The 20,573-nt window shown below is 43.4% G+C and overlaps 1 protein-coding gene across 8 annotated transcripts in view; it reads left to right on the top strand.

Annotated features, from left to right (window-relative positions):
- wnk3 (WNK lysine deficient protein kinase 3) overlaps positions 1-20,573 on the top strand; it is a 40,092-nt gene that overhangs the window by 6,570 nt on the left and 12,949 nt on the right. For 3 of the 8 annotated variants that reach the window (XM_004558732.4, XM_004558729.4, XM_004558730.4), the window contains 10 exons: positions 2,294-3,432; positions 13,579-13,751; positions 14,185-14,405; positions 14,807-14,964; positions 15,173-15,261; positions 15,379-15,598; positions 15,831-16,152; positions 16,342-16,460; positions 16,562-16,762; positions 17,199-20,459. In XM_004558732.4, the coding sequence (XP_004558789.3) occupies positions 2,713-3,432; positions 13,579-13,751; positions 14,185-14,405; positions 14,807-14,964; positions 15,173-15,261; positions 15,379-15,598; positions 15,831-16,152; positions 16,342-16,460; positions 16,562-16,762; positions 17,199-20,459 (5,484 nt within the window). In that variant the 5' untranslated portion in view covers positions 2,294-2,712. The remainder of the gene's footprint in view (positions 1-2,293; positions 3,433-13,578; positions 13,752-14,184; positions 14,406-14,806; positions 14,965-15,172; positions 15,262-15,378; positions 15,599-15,830; positions 16,153-16,341; positions 16,461-16,561; positions 16,763-17,198; positions 20,460-20,573) is intronic. The other 5 variants (XM_004558731.4, XM_076878836.1, XM_076878835.1 and 2 more) reach the window with 5 other exon arrangements.

Here is a 20,573-nt window from a genome sequence, read left to right as displayed (position 1 = left end):
GTACATAATATCACCAACAGATCTGTAGAAATCCGTGCTCAAGGAACAAGGCCAAAAAGTCAATGTTTCATGCTCATGATCTTCAAAAAGATCATGAGCATGTTTTAAATGCATTCTGTTATGAAAACCACTCAATTGGCTCAGAAACACTGCCAGAAATGGTACATGAATACTGTGCCATCCACAAATGTGGGTTAAATCTGTGCCATGCAAAGAAGACCCAGGACTGTTAGAATCCTATATCAGACAAGAATGGTACAAAATTGCTCTCCTCTAAGTCCAGTCTCCTCAGTTCAGAGATGTTTACAGACTGTTGTTGGTCTTGTCCCAACTCTTTTGAGATGTGTTGTTACCATCAAATTCAAACTTATATGTTTTCTGTGTTTTGCTACAAATAGAATATGGGTTTACGGCATTGCAGTCTATGTACATTTTACATAACGTCCCAACTGGAATTTGGGTTGTAGAATAGCCTTATATTTATTATTAACAACTGGCTAGTAGCTGCTGGACTTTGGAAAGAGAAAAAAGAACCCTCACTTGAGTGGTGCTGCTGATCGATCCATTTTCTTTATTACTTAATCTGTTTAATTGGAGAAGTGCAAGAAAAAAGACAGATGGAAGTATTTCATTTGGTGGATATTTGAATATTTTATTCATCAATCGGATTCCTAGAAAACAGCCTAAATAACAACATATTACATCACATTTGAAGGTTATTATTTGATGATTTTTTACAATGTTTGTTTTCTTTCGTTATAGTATTTGGGTGTGTCTTGCTTAATGCTGATGATGGCTTCTCTCTTAGCTTACGTATCTGTTCCTTGGAAATGTTGCTAAACTTGAATTGCTTGTTCATCGGGAGCTTAGGCAGTTAGTCAACAGACAGTGTATTGCGCATTAGTTTGACTGACAGCTACTAGCATTGCACTTCAGACTCACTGCGTTTGAGCCTGGAGACACAATAGGCTTGATGTGAGTGTTAATGTCATTGTAATAAAAGAGATAATGGCTGTTGTGAGCTTCCAGATGATTCCCCTGTGGTAACCGTGGGCTTTGTTCGAGCTTAAAGACAAGTTCAGATTTGCTACTGTGACATTTCAGGGTCTGAGGCCGGCTGCTTCGGTGGGTTTCTTCATAGCCAAGTCGCTGTAACCACAGATTGTTTGGGTGCATAATTGCAGTAGGTTTCACATGTTCACTTTCAAATTAATATGTGTGAAGGTGTAAACTTATATTTGTTAATATCCTGAATTGGACTGCACTTCCTATTCACTACATTCCCATAACAATCCTTGTCTACGGCTGTTGTTGGTATCCATTAGTATGCTTCCTGTAACTTCAAATGCTTAGTCATAAGGTGACTTTGGGCCTTATTGCAACTTTTATTAGTAGTTAAACCCTGGCTCTAAGATGCACTCTCCAAAGTAACTCCAGGCTATGAGCCACTTAGAGATCATTTGCTGTAAGAAGGCAGGGGAGATACAATACCATGGGACAGGTGGGGAGTGATAGAGGAGAAGTGAAGATAAAGATGCCACTGGAAAGCTGCCCACTTCTGTCCACACAATGACACAAAAATCACCAAAAAAGCCTAACAGCAATCTGGTACTTTTTATAGGAAGATCACTATTTCAGAAGAAACTTGCTTTGTTCACTTCTGCCTCACTTTACCTAAGGGCCAGTCAGTAGTTTCAAAAGATTACACTGCTTTAAATGGTTCCCAGGGTATGAGTAATACTGTAGTGGTGATAATCATAATCACAGTTGTGTAATCTTATGAGGCTTTTGTTGCATATGTGTGATAGTATCTCTCATACAGTTCAACAATCCCTCTGAGTATGAATTATTCACACTCAACCGAACTGGCCCATAGTTCATCATCCATTTTTAATGGTTGGGATTGTATACTCCTAACTGCAGCTTTCTGTTCGCTAATGGAGCTGTTGAGCACAACTTCAGACGCTAGACTCTGGTAAACATGTGATTGACGATTGATGAAACCATGTGTGATCACTGACCAGGCTCACGGGATATTCTTCAGAGACTCTTTCGGTTTAATTGTACACAAATGAGGCGTTTGTTGTGTTAAAATTACAGATGAAAATGTTTCTTTCTTAAGGTTCACCCTCTATGTGATTATGATGATATCTTGAAGTCATTCTTTCCATCCATTCACACTGGGCTGTTGGGGCTATTCCAAGTGTATCTTATTAAATATAAATAATGTACCAGTGTTTTTCTCAACAGATTTAAATATGTCAATCGACTGTGTTTTGTTTTTGTCTTGCAGGTTTACTTGAAGATTTCCGCATCAGAGTTTGAAATAATAACAGCGCTGCTTACCCCAGCTGGCTTGAAGAAAACCCTCCTGGTTTCCTGTGTTTGTTTGAGCCCTGAGATGTCTGATTCTTTCTGATTAGCACCAAACAAGTCGCTCCTGAAGAAAATGTAGGCAATGTTGAGAAGGAAAGTGAAGATAGAAACATCTCACCCTGCTTCTGTGCTTCTGTAAAGCAGCAGAGTAAAAGAGTCCGAGGAAGACGACGGAGGAAAAGAGTGACAGAGTGACCCGTTTGATCAAGGACAGCAGTCTCTTAACACGTTAAAAGAAGTGAGAGGGTGACCACAGAAAAAGAGAGAGACGGGGACTGACGGAGGAACAAAGGTTTGGAGGAGGAGGTCTAGCAGGGGTGGGAAAGCCCATTCCCCATGGCTACTGACCCAGGAGAGCCCGCAGGCACCGAGGATTCCTCGGAGAAACCTGATGGACAGAAGGAGGAGGACCCGGAGTGGGAGGGCAGGGTCGACCAACAAAGGGAGAGGACAGACAGCACCCCTATGGACTCATCCTCCTCCCAGACAGAAGCAGGGAGAGCAGCAACAGAAGAAGATGGAGGAATCAGAGGAGGCGGTGGTGGAGGAGAAGCCTCCCAGGAGGAGACCGTACTCAGACCTATTTCATTCTCCACACCCTCCCTACCCATCGATACAGGTCAGAAACGACTAAGAAGGGAGAAGCGCTTCTTCAGGAAGAGTGTGGAGATTTGTGAGGAAGACGATGAGGTGGATGTACCCACCTTGGCATCACATAGTGCCCCCCACCTGGAGCTGCGCTCATCAGACTCAGTCTTTAGTAGTAGTCCTCAGCAGCATGGGGTTGCTTCATCCTGTGCAACCTTGGGACATGAACCGTCTTGCACCAGCTCAGTCCATGAGCCTGGGAAAGATGCTCCTTCATCTGCACCTGTACCGAGGGGGAAGGAGAGGGACCGAGAACAGGAAGAGGAGGCAGAGATGAAAGCTGTTGCTACCTCTCCTGGAGGAAGGTTCCTCAAATTTGACATAGAACTAGGCAGAGGAGCCTTCAAGACCGTCTATAAAGGCCTAGACACCGAGACTTGGGTGGAGGTGGCTTGGTGTGAACTTCAGGTAAGACAGTCTGTTTTCTGCTTTTTTAAAAATTATTATAATCAGTGCACTTAAAGAACACAATGCCGTAGGTTTACTGGTAATACTTATACTTTATTTATCCACTTCAGAATTTAAACACAGTATTACTGTTGTAAAATGAACAGAGATCTGGAAATCTCAGCACGTAGTCTGCTTCCTATTCAGACTGTGTGACTGCAGTTCCGTGGAGACTGAGGTGAAAACGAGGAGCATCACTTGTAGCTGAGTGACAGCACACAGTGAAAGTGGAGGCATTGCCTTTTCTAGGACTGTATGAATAATAGAATAGACTGTCAGCATATCTTCTTGTTGTGATAGGTGTCCTATCAGAAAGACTATGCCATGTATTTACCTGAATTGTATGAAGGCGATTATTGTTTTTCAGGTTTGTATCAATGCTTGTTGTTCAAGGTTCTTTATTTGTATAACTATGCATGTGACAAATAAAGAACCTTGAACCTTGAACCTTGTAGGTGTAGTAATCAGGAAAGAAACAAATAACAGCACACATCATGAAGGGGATATACGGCATCTGCCTTGCTTTATAGAAATAAATTATTAAACAAGCTGTTTCTTCTTGTAATCATGCAGTCTAATGCATGTATCACAAGCACTAAGAGAAGATAAATTAATGTTTGCATTATTTGTTTTTGTATTATTCCTTTAGGTGTAACCAGGTCTACAAAGCACAGCCTATCTGTTGTTTATGAAATGGAATTATGAATGAGATGTATTTTGTGAGAACAGAGTAAATAGGAGGACTGTAGCATATGTAGGGGTGACTGCACCAAACATCACTCTGAGAAAGTCTTTTTCATGCATTGTAATTGAAGTGGGAGGAAAATGTCGAATTATTATAAATGTTTAATATGGCTCCTCTGTCAAAGCCTTTACACGCTGTAGCCCACCAAACGTAATTATGTGGAGAAGTAATGGGAAACATTGTTATATGGTGTGAATATTAAATATGGTGGGAGGCAGCCTCGTGGAGGAGCAAAGAAATGCATCCCTCTGACTCTTAGCCTCACAATAGACAGCAGTGTTACAGTTAGCCATCTGATCTGACTGCTGGCTTTGTGTGAGGAAAGTCAGTCATGTGTTTGGTTTGGAGCTAATTCCAAAACAAGAGTCTTGGCTAATCCTTGAGATCAGGCTCTTTCTGTTGGACTAACAAGCAGCAGGAATGCCCTCATCACCTTTGCTCGTATTACTCCCAACACTTACTGAAACAGGTTCATATCAGCAGTTGTTCAGAGCTACTTAAATAATCGACTTGCCCTTTTTGGGGGGAAATTTACAGAGCTTGCAAAGGTAGCATGTTTCACCTGCGGTATCAATGTTAGAATTGTGTTTTGCCACCAGACAGTTTTTTGTCATGACATCAGCAACAACATTTTTGTGATCATTTTTTGAAGATGAAAAGCCATCAGTGTTAAACTTCACCCATCCAGTCCTACTGAGAACAGCAAGTTTTGGGGGTAATTGTTATAAAACAGGCTGCTTCAATCCAAAATTATTAAGTCATTTGAGAAGATAATAGATAATTTACTGTATAATTAGATTTTGTATTACAAACAGATAGTGAATTGAGAAAAACAAACAGACTGTAATTCTGACACACAGAGCAACAGCTAGGAGAAGGGAAAAAGGCAGCGTGTGAGAAAGAAAAGTGACAGACACAGGAGGTGATCGTGAAGGGGAAGAGAAGGAAAGACAGAGGGGGACACAATGAGCCAAACACAGGATTACCATGGCATCCCTCCCAGTGAGCAGCCATGTAGCTAATGCTAAGCTACCATACGCAGGGAGACACATGAACACACACAAACGTGCACATACACAGAGGCCTGGTCACACGCCTATAGATGCATCCAGTGCAACATTCAGTGCAACATTCTAGTCACTCGGTGCACATGATCTGACCCATTTACTCTAAATCACCAAAGTCTACTCATGGTTTCAATGTTTTCAGGTTGCCATTGACTAGACAAAAGTGATCATAATAATAATGACTTAAAGCCGTGATGGCAATGAAAAAGCACAGGACAGGATGATAAATGACTTGTACATGACTAGCCAGTACACTGTTTGATGCTGTCCACTTTACTGTGAGACTGCAGCCTGGGAGCACCAGACTCCTGTCCTCCTGTGACCATAAAGAAAGGGAAGCCGGGGGATTAGCTGTCCAAATGCAGCTTGAATGAGTGGGTAATTAAAGTTCACAGTGTGGACACCATCCCTCTTCTTTCCTTCCCTTTCCCAGGGAATTCCACACCTCACAGAGCAGAGCTATACATCAACCTTGCTATTGCTTCAGTCGTATATTGCCATCCATACAGGGGAATGTGTTTGTTTGAATCCCATAACTGGGAGCTGTTGCCCTCTTGTCTGTCTGTGTCAACATATCACTGTATGTGTCTGCCTGTCACCCTCCCTCTCTCTTTCTCTCTCACCCCACTTTCCCCCTGCACCCATACTCTCCCCCATCACTTTTTTGTCTGTTTGAGTGAGCATGCAGAGTGATCCAGGGAGTTAATTACAGTGGGTGCCTGTCAGGCTGGAACAAAAATCCTGCACAGACAGCATAACTCGGGAGGCAGAAACCAGACTGGTTCAACCCAGTCATCCCAGACAGGTCCAGCACACCCCAGGCCAGTTACATTCACAAGACTAGAAGCATTTAGTACTGAGTTTAACAATAGTCACCACTTTGGGTTTGGTGATTTTACTTGTTTTGTTTCAGAGAATTTTAGCTCCATATCAAAAGGTAAATGTCAGTGTAGGCACTCAGTAAGGGAATGACTTAAAGATTTGAGTTAACTGATTTGGGTTTTGTTTTTTTTTGTTTGTTTGTTTTTTTTTGTTTTTTTTATTATATTTTATTTTGGGGTTTTTTCTGTTGTTGTTTGTTGGTTGTTTTGTTTGTTTTAGTGTTGTGAAATGTTAAAAACAAATAAAGACTTCAATTATAAAAAAAAAAAAAAAAAAAGTAAATGTCAGCTTAGGAGGCTGCCTTCTCCAAACACTGTACCATGTGTGCTGGCTTGGTAAAGACTGCATGCAGTCAAGTCTGACAGTTTGGAAGTGATAAGAGAACACATTTGGATTTTTTTTGTTAACTGTCATATTGTATATGTTCTATTAAAAACTGTCAATTTTGCAGTGATCAAAGTATCTTAGTGAACGTCAACATGCTCATTGACTTGCAAAAGGTGTTTATTCTGGATATACTTCTTTGGGTTGGTCTGATACGACAACAATAAAAACAATAAAGGGAGGAGTCGGGATTGTGTTTGTTGTTTCTCATTGTGAAAGACCAGTCTGATCAGGAAAAGCAAAGACGTAGTAATGATGGGTGACTAAAATTAGTTCAGGCTAAATCAAATAGACTACAGCTGAACTGACTAGACCGATTGGATCAATCTAATCAAACTGGCCAGGCACATATTTGCTGGGTCTCTGATAGCTGACAAGTGTCCCTGGGGCTGTATCCTCCCCCCAGAGTCTTTATTACCTAACCAGCAACCAGAGATTCAGTTGCTATTGATTGCTGGAAACATTGACCGCATAACACTACCATTAACTGTATAGCTTGATTAGAAATCAATAAAAGGTTAGCACTGGTGATCCATTTTTTATGGTATGATAATTGTCAAAGGCAGCCCATTGAAAAAAATCTGTTTGGTCAGATAGCAGTCAGTTGTCACACCATTTCATCTGAAGAGTAGGTTTCTGGTTTGACAACATGTCGAACCAGAAATCTGTGAAGAATGTGGGACTAGCAAAAAGTTTGGTTTGTTTTGAAAACAAAAACGTAGACACATAGTATAAAAGTATAGTCTCTACCACTCCACAACAGTAGTACTACAGTAAAACAAGAAACAATTGAACACATTTCTTGTAGTGGTAAAGGCCTGCGTGTTGGCTAAAGGCTTCTATAGATCTTTGTAAACCTGGCCCACTGATCTGGAGTCTTAATCTGGTATGCAGGCAACCCTTTTGCAGCAATCTGTCTTGTTAGTTTGGGCTGTTGGAGCTTAGAGTAATCTAATCTTAGCCATCCACCACCTTAAAACGCTAACTGCAGAACAAGATACGGTGCATGCACCCTGATAAATGTATAAATATACACCTTCAGTATGAATAACGCTCCTCGGATAGTGCTCCAAATTAGTCCCCTTTATCCTGCTATAGCCATCTCAGATAAGAATGTAACCCCAGTGTAATATACGTATATGTGATACCTATACAGTGCTTGCCAAAATAGATGGTTTAAGACTCACATGGTGCATTCATGATCCAAGCTTCATGCCGTCGACTTATGTACTTTGTAAGCTATATCCTTCCCATTTACCCTGGTGTTTTATGAGGCTACTTAATAACCCGCGGCTTGACCTTCTGCTCTACCAGATGTCTGATCCAAAAAAAATCTCACGGTGCACATGGTGCTTAGATCTTATTCTGTTTACTGATTTATAGTACTGAAGTCCCTGCCACAGATGCACCATGTAAAAAAATACATGATGTTGAAAGTTTTAACAAAATAAGAGGAGCATTACAAAGTATCAAAGCCCTCCTCAACAACAAGAAGAGGGCTTTCAGAGGGGGCAACAAAGAGGAGGTGAGGAAGGTCCAGGTGTTACTAAAGGACAAGATCAGAGAGGCTAAGGACAATTACAGGAGGAAGCTGGAGTGGAAACTCCAGCAGAACAGCATGAGAGAGGTGTGGAGGGGCATGAAGACCATCACTGGATTCAGGCCAACCAACAGCAGGGGAGCTGAGGGAGGTGAGAATAGAGCCGACGAGTTGAATCTGTTTTTCAATAGATTCGACACCACAGTGTCTGCTCCCACCCCCACAACCTCACCTGCAGTCAGCCTGGAATCCAGAGCCACACCACTGTGCCAGCCTCTCTCTTCACATGTTGCCTCCTGTGAGATTCCTGACACCCCTCCCCCACCCATCACCTTCACTCAATACCAGGTTGAGATGCAAATGAGGAGACTTCACTCAGGCAAGTCTGCTGGACCAGACGGAGTGAGTCCCCTTGTCCTCAAGACCTGTGCCCCCCAGCTGTGTGGAGTCTTTCATAAACTGTTTGTGCTGAGTCTGAGTCTGCAGAGGGTCCCGGTGATGTGGAAGACATCATGCCTCGTCCCTGTACCAAAGACGCCTCGTCCCAGTGGCCCCCAGGATTACAGGCCCGTGGCACTGACCTCCCACATCATGAAGACCCTGGAAAGGCTCATCCTGGACCAGCTGCGACCCATAGTAAGACCACATCTGGATCCCCTTCAGTTCGCTTATCAGCCTCGTCTCGGAACAGAGGACGCCATCATCTACCTGCTCAATCGTGTCTACACCCATCTGGACCAGCCGGCGAGCACTGTGAGGGTCATGTTTTTTGACTTTTCCAGTGCTTTCAACACCATCAGGCCGACCCTCCTGGGTGATAAGTTAGCAGCGATGCAGGTGGATGCTTCTCTGGTGTCCTGGATTGTTGATTACCTGACAGGAAGACCACAATATGTACGTCTCCCACAGTGTGTGTCTGACAAGGTGATTAGCAACACAGGGGCACCACAGGGGACTGTCCTCTCCCCCTTCCTCTTCACCCTCTACACCACAGACTTCAGCCACTGCACAGAGACCTGCCATCTTCAGAAGTTTTCTGATGACTCTGCGGTGGTTGGATGCATCAGCAGGGATGATGAGACAGAGTACCGGGCTGTGGTCGACTCCTTTGTCACGTGGTGTGAGCAGAATCATCTGCAGCTCAACGTGGCAAAGACCAAGGAACTGATCGTGGACTTCAGGAAGACCAGGAAACACTTGACCCCTGTTTCAATCCAGGGGGTCAGTGTTGACATTGTGGAGGACTATAAATACCTTGGAGTACACATTGACAATAAACTGGACTGGGCTAAAAACACCACAGCACTTTACAGGAAGGGCCAGAGTCGTCTCTATTTTTTGAGGCGACTGAGGTCCTTCAACATCTGCCAGAAAATGCTGAGGATTTTCTATGAGTCTGTTGTGGCCAGTGCGATCCTCTATGCTGTTGCATGCTGGGGGAGCAGGCTGAGGGTCGCAGATGCCAACAGACTTAATAAACTGATCCGTAAGGCCAGCAATGTTGTGGGGATGGAGCTGGACTCCCTCAAGGTGGTGTCGGAGAGGCGGATGCTGTCCAAGATAAAGACAATGTTGGATAACACCTCCCACCCACTCCATGACATGTTGGTCAGTCACAGGAGCTCGTTCAGTGAGAGACTGAGATTACCGAAAAGCACCACTGAACGACACAGGAAATCATTCCTGCCTGTGGCCATCTCCCTGTACAACGCATCCACTTAACACACTGTTTGCTGCTATAACTACACATGTTTCTTTTCCAAATATTTATTTATAAGTGACTTATGTATGTATGTATGTATATATATGTATATATTGTACTATTCTTAGTTAGCGTATTGTCTGTCTTGTCTTAATGTTGGTTTAAAATGGAGCACTGTAACAAAAAATAATTTCCCCCAGGGATCAATAAAGTATTCTGATTCTGATTCTGATTATTACATACTTAAATATTTTGTGCAGTAACTATGGCCAAAATCAGTCATTATAATGCAGGGTGAAATAATTACTTCACATGTCTGAGATTCTTTTTTTTTTTTTTTTTTTTTTTTTTAATTTTAAATGACATCAGAAACAGCAGTATGCGACATTACGTGATGGCAGAGCTTCAGTTCATCCTTTGTCATTTTTTTTTTTTTTTTTTTAATAAATAGGACAGGGGGAATGAATGAGAGAGAGAGGGGGAGAGAAAGAAAGAAAACCAAAGGGGAGAAGAGACGGTGAGAAGGGGGGGGAAGAGAGAGAGAAAAAAAAAGAACTCCTGGGTCACCTGTATGGAGAAAAAAAAACAAACAAACAAACAAAAACAAACAGAGGAGACAGCAAACAACAAAGAGCAACATAATAATAGAGAAAACAAAGCACCATCACAATAAACTAGCTAGTCATAGATATCAGTATTTACTAAGTAATAAACGATATTGTGCAGCACGCAAGATAGACAGCGCACAGTGTGCTTTGAGGCAGCAGCCAAGAAAGCTTTAGTCCGCGTCTGTGAATACCCATGTGTGCATACCTGTGTGGATCAGCATGCTTGCATTCCAAAGGTTTCTCCATGTAATGATCTGCTAGGGAGTGTGGGGGGGCCACAGCCCCGTCCTCAGGGTGTGAAGCGGGTATGGAGGAGATCAAAACTCCAGACATCCAGAGGCCCCCAGAACACAAGAGACCATGGAAGACCAACAGAGGGGCAGCCGCGCCACTGTCCCAGTAAGAGCTGAGGAGAGTCCCAGATGAGGGCTTGCCCAGCAGTCGCGGAGCAGAAGTCAGGGGGAGTTGCAGTGACGCGCCCGTGAGCTCCGCCGGCCCCCAGCTGCGCCTGAGTGACCGAGCCCCAGGCCGAGAGGCCGGGGGCACCCCACCTCCAAAGGGGCCCGAGCGAGCCCCAGGCCCCAGGCCCCGACAAGCGGCCGCCAAGGAGTGAGCCGGTGTGTACCCGGACGCCCACCCCCAGACACATGTCTGAGATTCTACAATTACCATTGTGGGCCCATCTATGACACACTTTAAGTAAAAACTGAATATCAAAATATTTCTGAAAGAGAAAGGTTCCTCCTTTTAGGGATCACCACAGTGGATCAACTGCCTCTGTCTCACCCCATTCCTAGCATCCTTCTCTGTAACACCATCCGTTATCCAGTATATCTACTATCCTTCCTCTGCACATGTCCAAACCCTCTCAGCTTTACTTCTCTAACTGCTTAACCAGAGTTATCCAGAGTTACTGCTGTCTTTTTGGTAGTTCCACAATCTTCAAATCATACATCATACATAGAAGACTGACACTAGGAGTACAATAGGTTTCTGGCCTCTCCCATTTATTTACACAGTATATGTGTAAATGTCGAATTTTTATGATTTCTCTATTTGAAAGCAGAAATGTGGAACTGTCTGTGTGTTTATGTTGCTTTGTCATTTAATTGATGGTTAACAAATTGCTTTGCAACTGTTTTTCTTTCCCTCTGGTGTCTATTTTGTCATTTTGTTTGCAAACTCCATGTCTGCAAATTGCTGTTTTACCAATGCATTATTTGTACTGTCATATCTATCCATTTATATTTTTGACCATTAATCTAATTCAGCATCTCAGGGTGGTGGAAGAAAGGGCAGCATTCACCTTGGGCACAATGTCACTGCATCACCGTCCCAACACCGAGTGATAGACAGCCCTTCACACCAATAACCGATTTATAATCACCAATTAATCTAACAATATCAGAGCTGGGATTTCTTCATTGATGCTGTGCCTCCATTTATGAGAATATTAGTGTGAATGTGTGAGCTGGTTCACAGTGGGCAGCAGGCTTGTGTGAGTACGTCTAGACAGATATTAACTGAACTCTTAATAACCTTTGCTGACCCTAAGGGTGGCTGATGATGCAATGCTCTGTGGGGAGACAAAATAGACGCTGAGGAGGCAACAGACACAGTCACACTGTTTCACAGTGTGCCAGACAATGAGGTAGACTGGAGCTCTGAACGAGGACACAGACAGTACTCCCTGACAAAATACAGCACAGCGTGAGCACACGCAAAAATATGAGAACAGGTAGAAGCAGGCAGCATTGAGACTCACATTTGCATAAGAATGCTCAAACATAGTAACATGACAGACTTAGTAGTAAAGGCAGGAAGGTGTAAGGGCAAGGCTATTCTGAGGAACTAATTCTTAGTGAGTGCAAAAAGGAGCAGCTTTTTTGTTGATGCTTCTTCTCCGTTGAGAGGGGAGGGTGAAGAGATTGCTTAATATTTCCAGAAAAGGACACCAAACCAGCATCAACACAGAGAGCAAAAGTGCTCTGAAAAGATAAGTACAGAGCTTTTAGTGTAGGCAGAAAAATGTATATCAATATATAACGTGACAGAAGGCTGCATATCGACATTACATGAAAATCTGTTGATCTGTGTCCAAATATCTGCAGTACTCCACCTCCCTGTGGGGAGGCGGGGTTTGTGGGGAAAAAAGCAAGCTTAACATCAATGAAATCGATTAGTGGAAACCAAGTGTTATGATGACTTCTATTTATAGTGAGGTCTGTTTGTGACACAGTAGTGGCTGCCACCCAATCCCCATTGATAATAAGTGAAACATACTGTATTGTTTTGTTTTTATTTCTTCGTAAGTTCTTTGCATAAATGGCATAAAATTAGATTTTTTTAATAATACAAAACCATGACACGTAACTTTCCTGTTAAACCTGTGATAATTCCCTGAAATAGCAGGTCCCTAGGTTAATAAAGCTCAAATGACCGCATACCTGAAAAGATGGATTTGTATACATGGATATAGCAACAGTTGTTAATGACAGAGTCTAAAAATACACACTCACTTAGTGGAGCCAGCAAAGTCATCTCTCACTGTGAAATGCTTTAATTGACAGTTTTATGTGACTCTTAATAAATTCTCAAATCACTATCACAACATAGCATATTCTGAAACATTTTTCCCACCTGCTGGGAAATTCATGTTCGTGTATTTTCTATGTGAATAGAGTACAGCAAATTATATTAATTAAAGTGTTAGTATTTTAAGAAAAAGCAGTATAATGTCTGGAAATGTAAAAAGAAGAAAACAAACATGCTTTATATATTCACAACAGAAGAAAAAACCTTATGCGATCAATCTTAGGGATTGCAAAAGACTATATACCAGTGTGTAACTGAGGGATTAGTCAGTGCTATCTCTGTTCCTATAGGAAGCTGCTTGTGCCAGTGAACTGTATTTCTGCAACAGCCATTCTGTCCGCCATACTAGGGATGTGTGGCAGATGCAGTAGAAATGTGTTTTATAAAGCCAGTGACTGGGTGTTGTCTTTGCAGAGCTACATCTATATGCTGCTAGCACCATCTAGTGGCAGTAGGTGTTATTGCTTCATTATGGGAGTGCTGTCCAGGGCAGGCTTATGTTTTGGTTTCCTGTGAGTAGTCACGGAGTAAGGGAGTGAAACAGATGCTGAGGCTCATGACATGACATGTACCTCCTATTTCAGGATCGCAAGCTGACCAAGGCAGAGCAGCAACGCTTCAAAGAAGAGGCAGAGATGCTAAAGGGGCTTCAGCACCCCAACATCGTCCGCTTCTATGATTCCTGGGAGTCTGTACTTCGTGGAAAGAAGTGCATTGTACTAGTCACTGAACTCATGACATCAGGAACACTCAAAACGTTAGTGTAACCTATCTGCTACAGATAGCTATTATTGAGTCTATGTTTATTATGTTCTAAAAAAAAGAATTATTTCAGTTAATCTATAAAATTTGTTAATCCACATTCATTTGTTTGTCTTGCCAACACCTTGGTACTCACTTCTGTTAATGAATTTGATGAATGGAGATTATTCATACCGCAAAACACAGTTTTTATTGTGCATAGAGTTAATGTACTATTAATTTGGACAGATGTGTTGCTTTATACAGAGATATATAATGTGTTTCAGGTGAAGTGTCATCACATTATCACAACACGTTCAAATTCAGGAAATATAAGTAATTCATAATATTTCGCTATCGCTGTCAGTGTGTTGACTTACACGTTTTGTCTATTGGTTGTTTATTACAATATCCTTTTGAGTTTGATTGCTTTTATTCTCTATCCACAGTTACCTGAAGCGCTTTAAGGTGATGAAACCCAAGGTCCTTAGAAGTTGGTGTAGGCAAATTCTGAAAGGCCTTCACTTCCTTCACACCAGGACTCCACCAATTGTCCATCGGGACCTCAAGTGTGACAACATTTTTATAACAGGCCCCACAGGATCAGTCAAGATCGGTGATCTGGGACTGGCCACTCTTATGAGGACCTCCTTTGCAAAGAGTGTTATAGGTAGGCTGCTTGCAGTTTATAGATTGAATGCTTTTTAGATCACTCATGCCCTGTCTCTACAAGATTAAGGCCTTTCCTCTGCATTCAGCACTACTGAGATTTTACAAAAGTCTCACTTAACTTCAGTAGACATATAGTTTATTTCTATGTTAGTGGTGAATGTAGAAAGAGGGCACTGATGATGAAATGCCAGCTCTCTTAGCCTGCAGAAGCAGTGCCCAGTAAAGATAAATTAGATGATGAGTAGGTAGATTATTATCAGCTTGAAAATTCTTACACTGAGTCTGAGGAAATTTCTGCTTTGTGGATGGTATTACATCACTGTAAATACAAACTCTAATCTGTAGTGAAATAATATTTCGATGTTTGGGTTGTCATAGAGTACTGTTTGGTTTTAACAGGAACCCCGGAGTTCATGGCTCCAGAGATGTATGAGGAGCACTATGATGAGTCTGTGGACGTATATGCCTTTGGGATGTGTATGCTGGAGATGGCTACTTCAGAGTACCCCTACTCTGAGTGCCAAAATGCTGCTCAGATCTATCGCAAAGTCACAAGTGTGAGTCTTTGAAATATTCGCAAGCAAACTCTATGCATTTGTGGTGATGATGCATAAGGATCTAATTGATTGTTGTTTTATTTAATTGTGATCTAAACTTTTTGGCTCAACTCTGAAAATGTTTTAATTGTTAAATGCAGGACTTAAAATCCTAATTACATAAGTTCCTGTAGAATACAATGAATTTCCTGTTTCTTTTATTTTTCAGGGTATAAAGCCAGCCAGCTTTGACAAAGTAAATGACCCAGAGATCAAAGAGATCATTGAAGGCTGCATTCGTCAGAACAAAAGCCAGAGGTAAGCAGAATTTGCTTTCATAACACTATGGCATCCACTCTATTATGCAGAGTGACTGGTAATGTGATCATTAAACGTCCCAGTCTCTTCTATCATCGAATTCTCCTTTCTTGACAGACTCTCCATTCGAGACCTGCTGAACCATGCTTTCTTTGGGGAGGACACAGGCGTCCGGGTGGAACTAGCTGAGGAGGACACAGGCATCCAGGACTGCCTGGCTCTCCGAATTTGGGTTGAAGACCCCAAGAAGCTGAAGGGGAAGCACAAGGACAATGAGGCCATTGAGTTCAGCTATGACCTGGAAAATGATAGTGCTGAAGAAGTGGCTCTAGAGATGGTAAGGCAGGAATAATTAATGCCTGATAAGCTGATCGGGTCCGTAGGTGTCAGGTACTGTTGACTGGGAAAAGGCCTTGATTTGATACTTAAAAGCTTAAATGCAGGTTAGGAATTACAAGCCCTTCACTTTATCTATCAGCCACTTCAAGATTTCTCCAGCTGATCTAGATTTCCTCACCTGACATTTGCCCATTAATTAATTACTCTCTCTTTGCCTCTCTACATTACAGGTGAAATCAGGCTTCTTTCATGAAAGTGATGCCAAAGTGGTCGGAAAATCCATCCGGGACAGAGTGAACCTAATCAAAAAGTCAAGGGAGCGTCGACAGCAGCAGGTCCTTCAGCAGCAGGGCTTTGAAGAACGAAGAGACTCCACTCTCACTTCCTACACCTTTACTCATCCATCTTACCCATCCTCGCTGGTGCAAGGGGTAGCTGGACACACGGGAGACGGAGGAGGAGGTGGAGTGCAGGAGTCCGAGGAGCTTCCTGAAGTGGACCAACATGTCAGGCAGCAAAATATTTTCAGTGGGGCAACCCTAAATCTGCCAGGTACAGTGTGCTCCTTAGTGACATATCCCATGTGCCAGTAGCTGATCAAAATGTATCTATATGAAACAATTATAATGGTGAAATTTTAAATGAAAATTTTAAAATACATGAATATGATTTGAACAAGTACTTTTTGTGTAGTCTGAATTTTTATAGTGTCTTATTTTTTAAATGTCTTTGACTACTCAGAAGGGGAGAGCATTGGATCTGCAAGCTGTGAATCTTATGCGAGTGGACAGAGCCAGGCATACTCTCTGCAGGGGGACTCATATACCCACTCACAGACCTCATTACCCACAGTTGCATCTGTAGGTGTATTTTTATATCTTACTGATAAAATTATTGTTTTTTGAACTTAAATACTATATATATATTTATATATGTGTTCATTATTTTTCTTGCACAACAGAGCACTGGTGCATTGCCTCATCCTCAGATGCCCCCCATTGGTGAGAGTACAAGTGTTGCTACTATACCTCTTGGGCCGAGTGTTAGTATGACAAGCATGTCCTTAGGACAAAGTGGAGGAGGACCCATGGGTCAGACATTTCTTCACTCCGGTACCGTGGTTCCGCAGGTATCACCAAGTGTACCTCAACAATACTTTCAGGTGAAAATGGTGATAATGTGCAAACTGACAGCCTAATTTAACATAGGGGCAATGAAGGCTAACATTAATGTTAATGTGTTCTTTTCCATTTAATAACTGTTTGTGCCAACATAAATCATCCTCATAATCATCTGAGATTCGCCATCTGGTTTTACACTACACAGGGTTTCCCCCAGGAAGTTGTTTGTCAGAGGTGGTGAGATGTCTCTCTCATTAAATACTATATTAGCTTGGAGTGTGAAATTGTGATTCTGGTTAATTTTGTGGGGAGGCAGCCAACCTCTGCTATAAAGCACTGTGGGACACCCTGATTAAAATTAAATGTGTTGATAATTGATGCTTCTTTCCAAAGCTTAATCTTAACCCAATTTTTCTGCTACTTTCTTTTCCCCCTTCTTTCAACTCCAAACATCATTCTCCCATTATCACTCAATAGTCACAAACATTCCCATCAGATGATTTTCAAACCGCCGCTCCCCACGGATCAGTTGCCCCTTCACAGTCATACATACCACCTGTTTCCCCACAGGCACCCATTAATGTTCTCACTGCATCCATGCCAGTCAGTGATACTGCTGGACTAGCAAGGACAATTGTGCCCCACGCTCAGCAGACCCAACACCCTGCCACTCCCATGCAGATCACTGACATCATTTCCCAGGCCGCACCCCAACAAACACAGTCTGTCGTGATCCCCCAGCAGACTATTGTCCCACAACAACAGATGGGAATGGATCCCCAGACCTCCACCCTTCATTTGCAGCAGCAGCCACAACTGCAAATAGGGGGGCAGTCAGCTGAGCTTGAACAACAACAAGTTACTGCCGCTCAGCCTGCAACAGAACAGCATCAACACAGCCTTTCAGCTACGTCCATCGAGAAACATCAGTCTGAGACTCAGCAGCAGATCTGTGTACAGCAGTCTGCCCCACACGTCCAGCCAGCTTCACAGCAGCATGTGTTCACACCACAAACAGGTATGGAGCAGCGAGCTATGCAATCAACAGGGGATCCCTGTGAACAGATAATGCTACAATCACAACAACAGCTTCAGCAACAGCAAACTTTGTTACAACAGCAGCAGCAAAAAGAGCAGCAGCAACAAGTTTTACTGCTTGAGCAACATCAGCTGTATGTCCAGCAACAGCTTGATCAGCAACAACAAAGAGCACTGCTTCAACAGCAGCAGCAAGCCCAGCTGCAGCAGCAGCAAGCGCTTAAACAAAAGCAACTGTTGGATCAACAGCAACAGCAACAAACTCTCATTCAGCAGAAACAAGAGCAGCAGCAACAAGGTCTTGGACCGCAAGAGCAACCAATTTTTCAGCATCAGTTAGAGCAACAACAACCAAAGCAACCTCCTTCACAGCAACAGAGTCAGTTATATCAACAAATTGGACAGCGCCAAACTGGAACACAAAAGGAAACAGAGAATCAGCAACAAAGTGGGAAAAACGAGCAACAAATTTTATTGCAGCAGCATCCCCAGCAGATGCAGCAGCAGAATGAACAACAACTGCAACAGCAGGCCTTAATCCGGCAAATGGAACAGCAGCAGGCACTGATACAACAGCAGTTAATGCTACAGCAGCAGCAGCAGCTTCAACAGAAAGCTCAGCTGCAGCAACAAGAGCAGCAACAAGCGCAACTCAAACAGCAGATAGAACAGCAGCAGCAAGCTCTGTTGCAACAACAGTTAGAGCAGCAGCGTCAACAGCAAGTCCTGTTACAACAGCAAGCAGAAAGATTACAGCAACAGGCTCTAATGAAGCAGCAGTTTAAAGAGCAGCAGCAAGCTTCCATCATTCAACTTCAGCAAACTGAAAAACACAAAGCTGTCCCTATACCACAAAGCAACAGTGAGCAGCAGATTCATCATCAACCAACCGATATACAGCAGATGTGTATCCCACAACTGAACTCTACTCAGTTTACACCTCATGCTTCTCAGATGATAGAGCAACAGCAGCAAGTAGCACTGATGCAGCAGCAGCAGGCATTTGTTGCCCAACCACAGCAGCACACATCTGTAATGGAACCTCACATATCAGTTGGCGCACCAGTCAGTACTGAGGTAATTCATCACCAAACTTATATTATATCTCAGGGCCAAGTGCCCATGACCATTCCTACTACTGTTCAGACGCCTGCAAGTGTCCCAGCTCAAATCCTTACACAGCAAGGACAAAGTGAGGCTCAGCCCCAGAACCAAGGCCAGAGCCCAGCCAAGTTTATAGCTCAGTCTGCAGCCCAAGCACCTCAAGCTATGACAGAGGGCCAGGTAACTACCCCATTATCATTGATTCAGGGACACACACAAGTCATCCAGAGCCAGCAGGTTCCTTCCCAAAGTAGTTACCCTGGGCCTGTTACTCCCACACAGAGTCAGGTAACTTCTCAGCCAATCCAGGCTCATCCTCTGACCACAACCTTTACTCAGTCACAGCCACTGCATGGCCAGGTCCCAAAGGCTGATGTTCAAATGATGGGCCAACAAAGTCAAACTACTGTCCAGCCTCCAGGTGCAGTTGCTTCAATCCCCAGTCAGATTCAACATGAAACTCTTATTCAGCAAAATGCTCCAATGCCAGCGCTCACCCAGCCCCAGATCCAACAACAAACTCAAGGCCAGCAAGCTAGCCAGTTGCATGCGCAGTCTGCTGCTGGTCCTTTGACCAGTCAGTATGTCCCTCACCCTACCCAGCAAGCCATACCACCTGTACAGTCTGATATAACTCATATTACCCAACAGCTGGAACAACAGCACCCAGTAATCCAGTATCAGCAGATGATTCTGTCACCTGGCTCAGCTGGAAGTTGTGGAACTAAAACAGATGGTCTCAATTCAGTAACTGCCCCTCTTCATCCTATACAGACCAAACAAGCACAAGTCCCAGGCCAAAGATCACTACATTCAGTTGTTCAGGGTGACCCTTCAGTAATTCAGTCCATCTGCCAGCCTGCTGTTCCTCAGTATACTGAGCAGTACCAACAACAGCTGCAGAAGCTTTCTCACGTGCAGCAATCTCTCGCCATGCCACCCCCACAGACCCAGCTACCGGCACTACCCAGCTCAACTCCCGTTCAGCAACCACTTCCTCTGAAACCAGCTTTGATAACCTTTGACGAGAGTCAGCTTCCCTCACAGTGTCAACCTACTTCACCTCTAATGACCATTGCTCCTGGACAATTAGGCCCCAATAATGTGGCTGAGCCTCAGTCCCAGGGCAAGACCCTGTCTCTGTATAGCCACCTAGTGCTAGGTGCCCCTCCTTCTCCACAGCACCATCCCAAGCAGATGCCACCAGCTCACACACAAACACAAGCCAGCAATCAGGCCCAAGCACACTCTCAAACACAGATACACACTCAGACACCTATATCTGAGCAGCCTATTTTGCCCCATGCTGTCTTTCCTACGCAGCAAGTGCCCCTAAGCCCTTTGCATACCTCATGTCCTTCTACACTATCATCTCTTACATCCCTGCCATCCACCTATCCTGCTGTTGCCCCTGCTCCAGAGCTGCCCACATCTTCACCAGCAGCCCAGGTAACCTTACCAGCGCAAGTCGACTTTATACCCACCTCCCCTCTGCCTGTTACTACTCTACAATCACTTGATTCTAATGCCCCCAAACCCAAACTGACCCAAGGCTCGCTGCAAGACTGTGACCTTTCCCTGCTGGGCATTGCTCAGGTACAAGAAGTATGAAAGTTTGCTTTATAAATTTGATAATAACTTTACTGACATGCTGGCACAATAAGTAAGCATACTGCTAAATCGAAATATTTGACAATAAGCTTTGACTGC

The sequence above is a fragment of the Maylandia zebra genome, linkage group LG20 (assembly GCF_041146795.1).
Source record: "Maylandia zebra isolate NMK-2024a linkage group LG20, Mzebra_GT3a, whole genome shotgun sequence".
NCBI lineage: Eukaryota > Metazoa > Chordata > Actinopteri > Cichliformes > Cichlidae > Maylandia > Maylandia zebra.
This window is presented reverse-complemented; position numbering and strand designations above follow the sequence as displayed.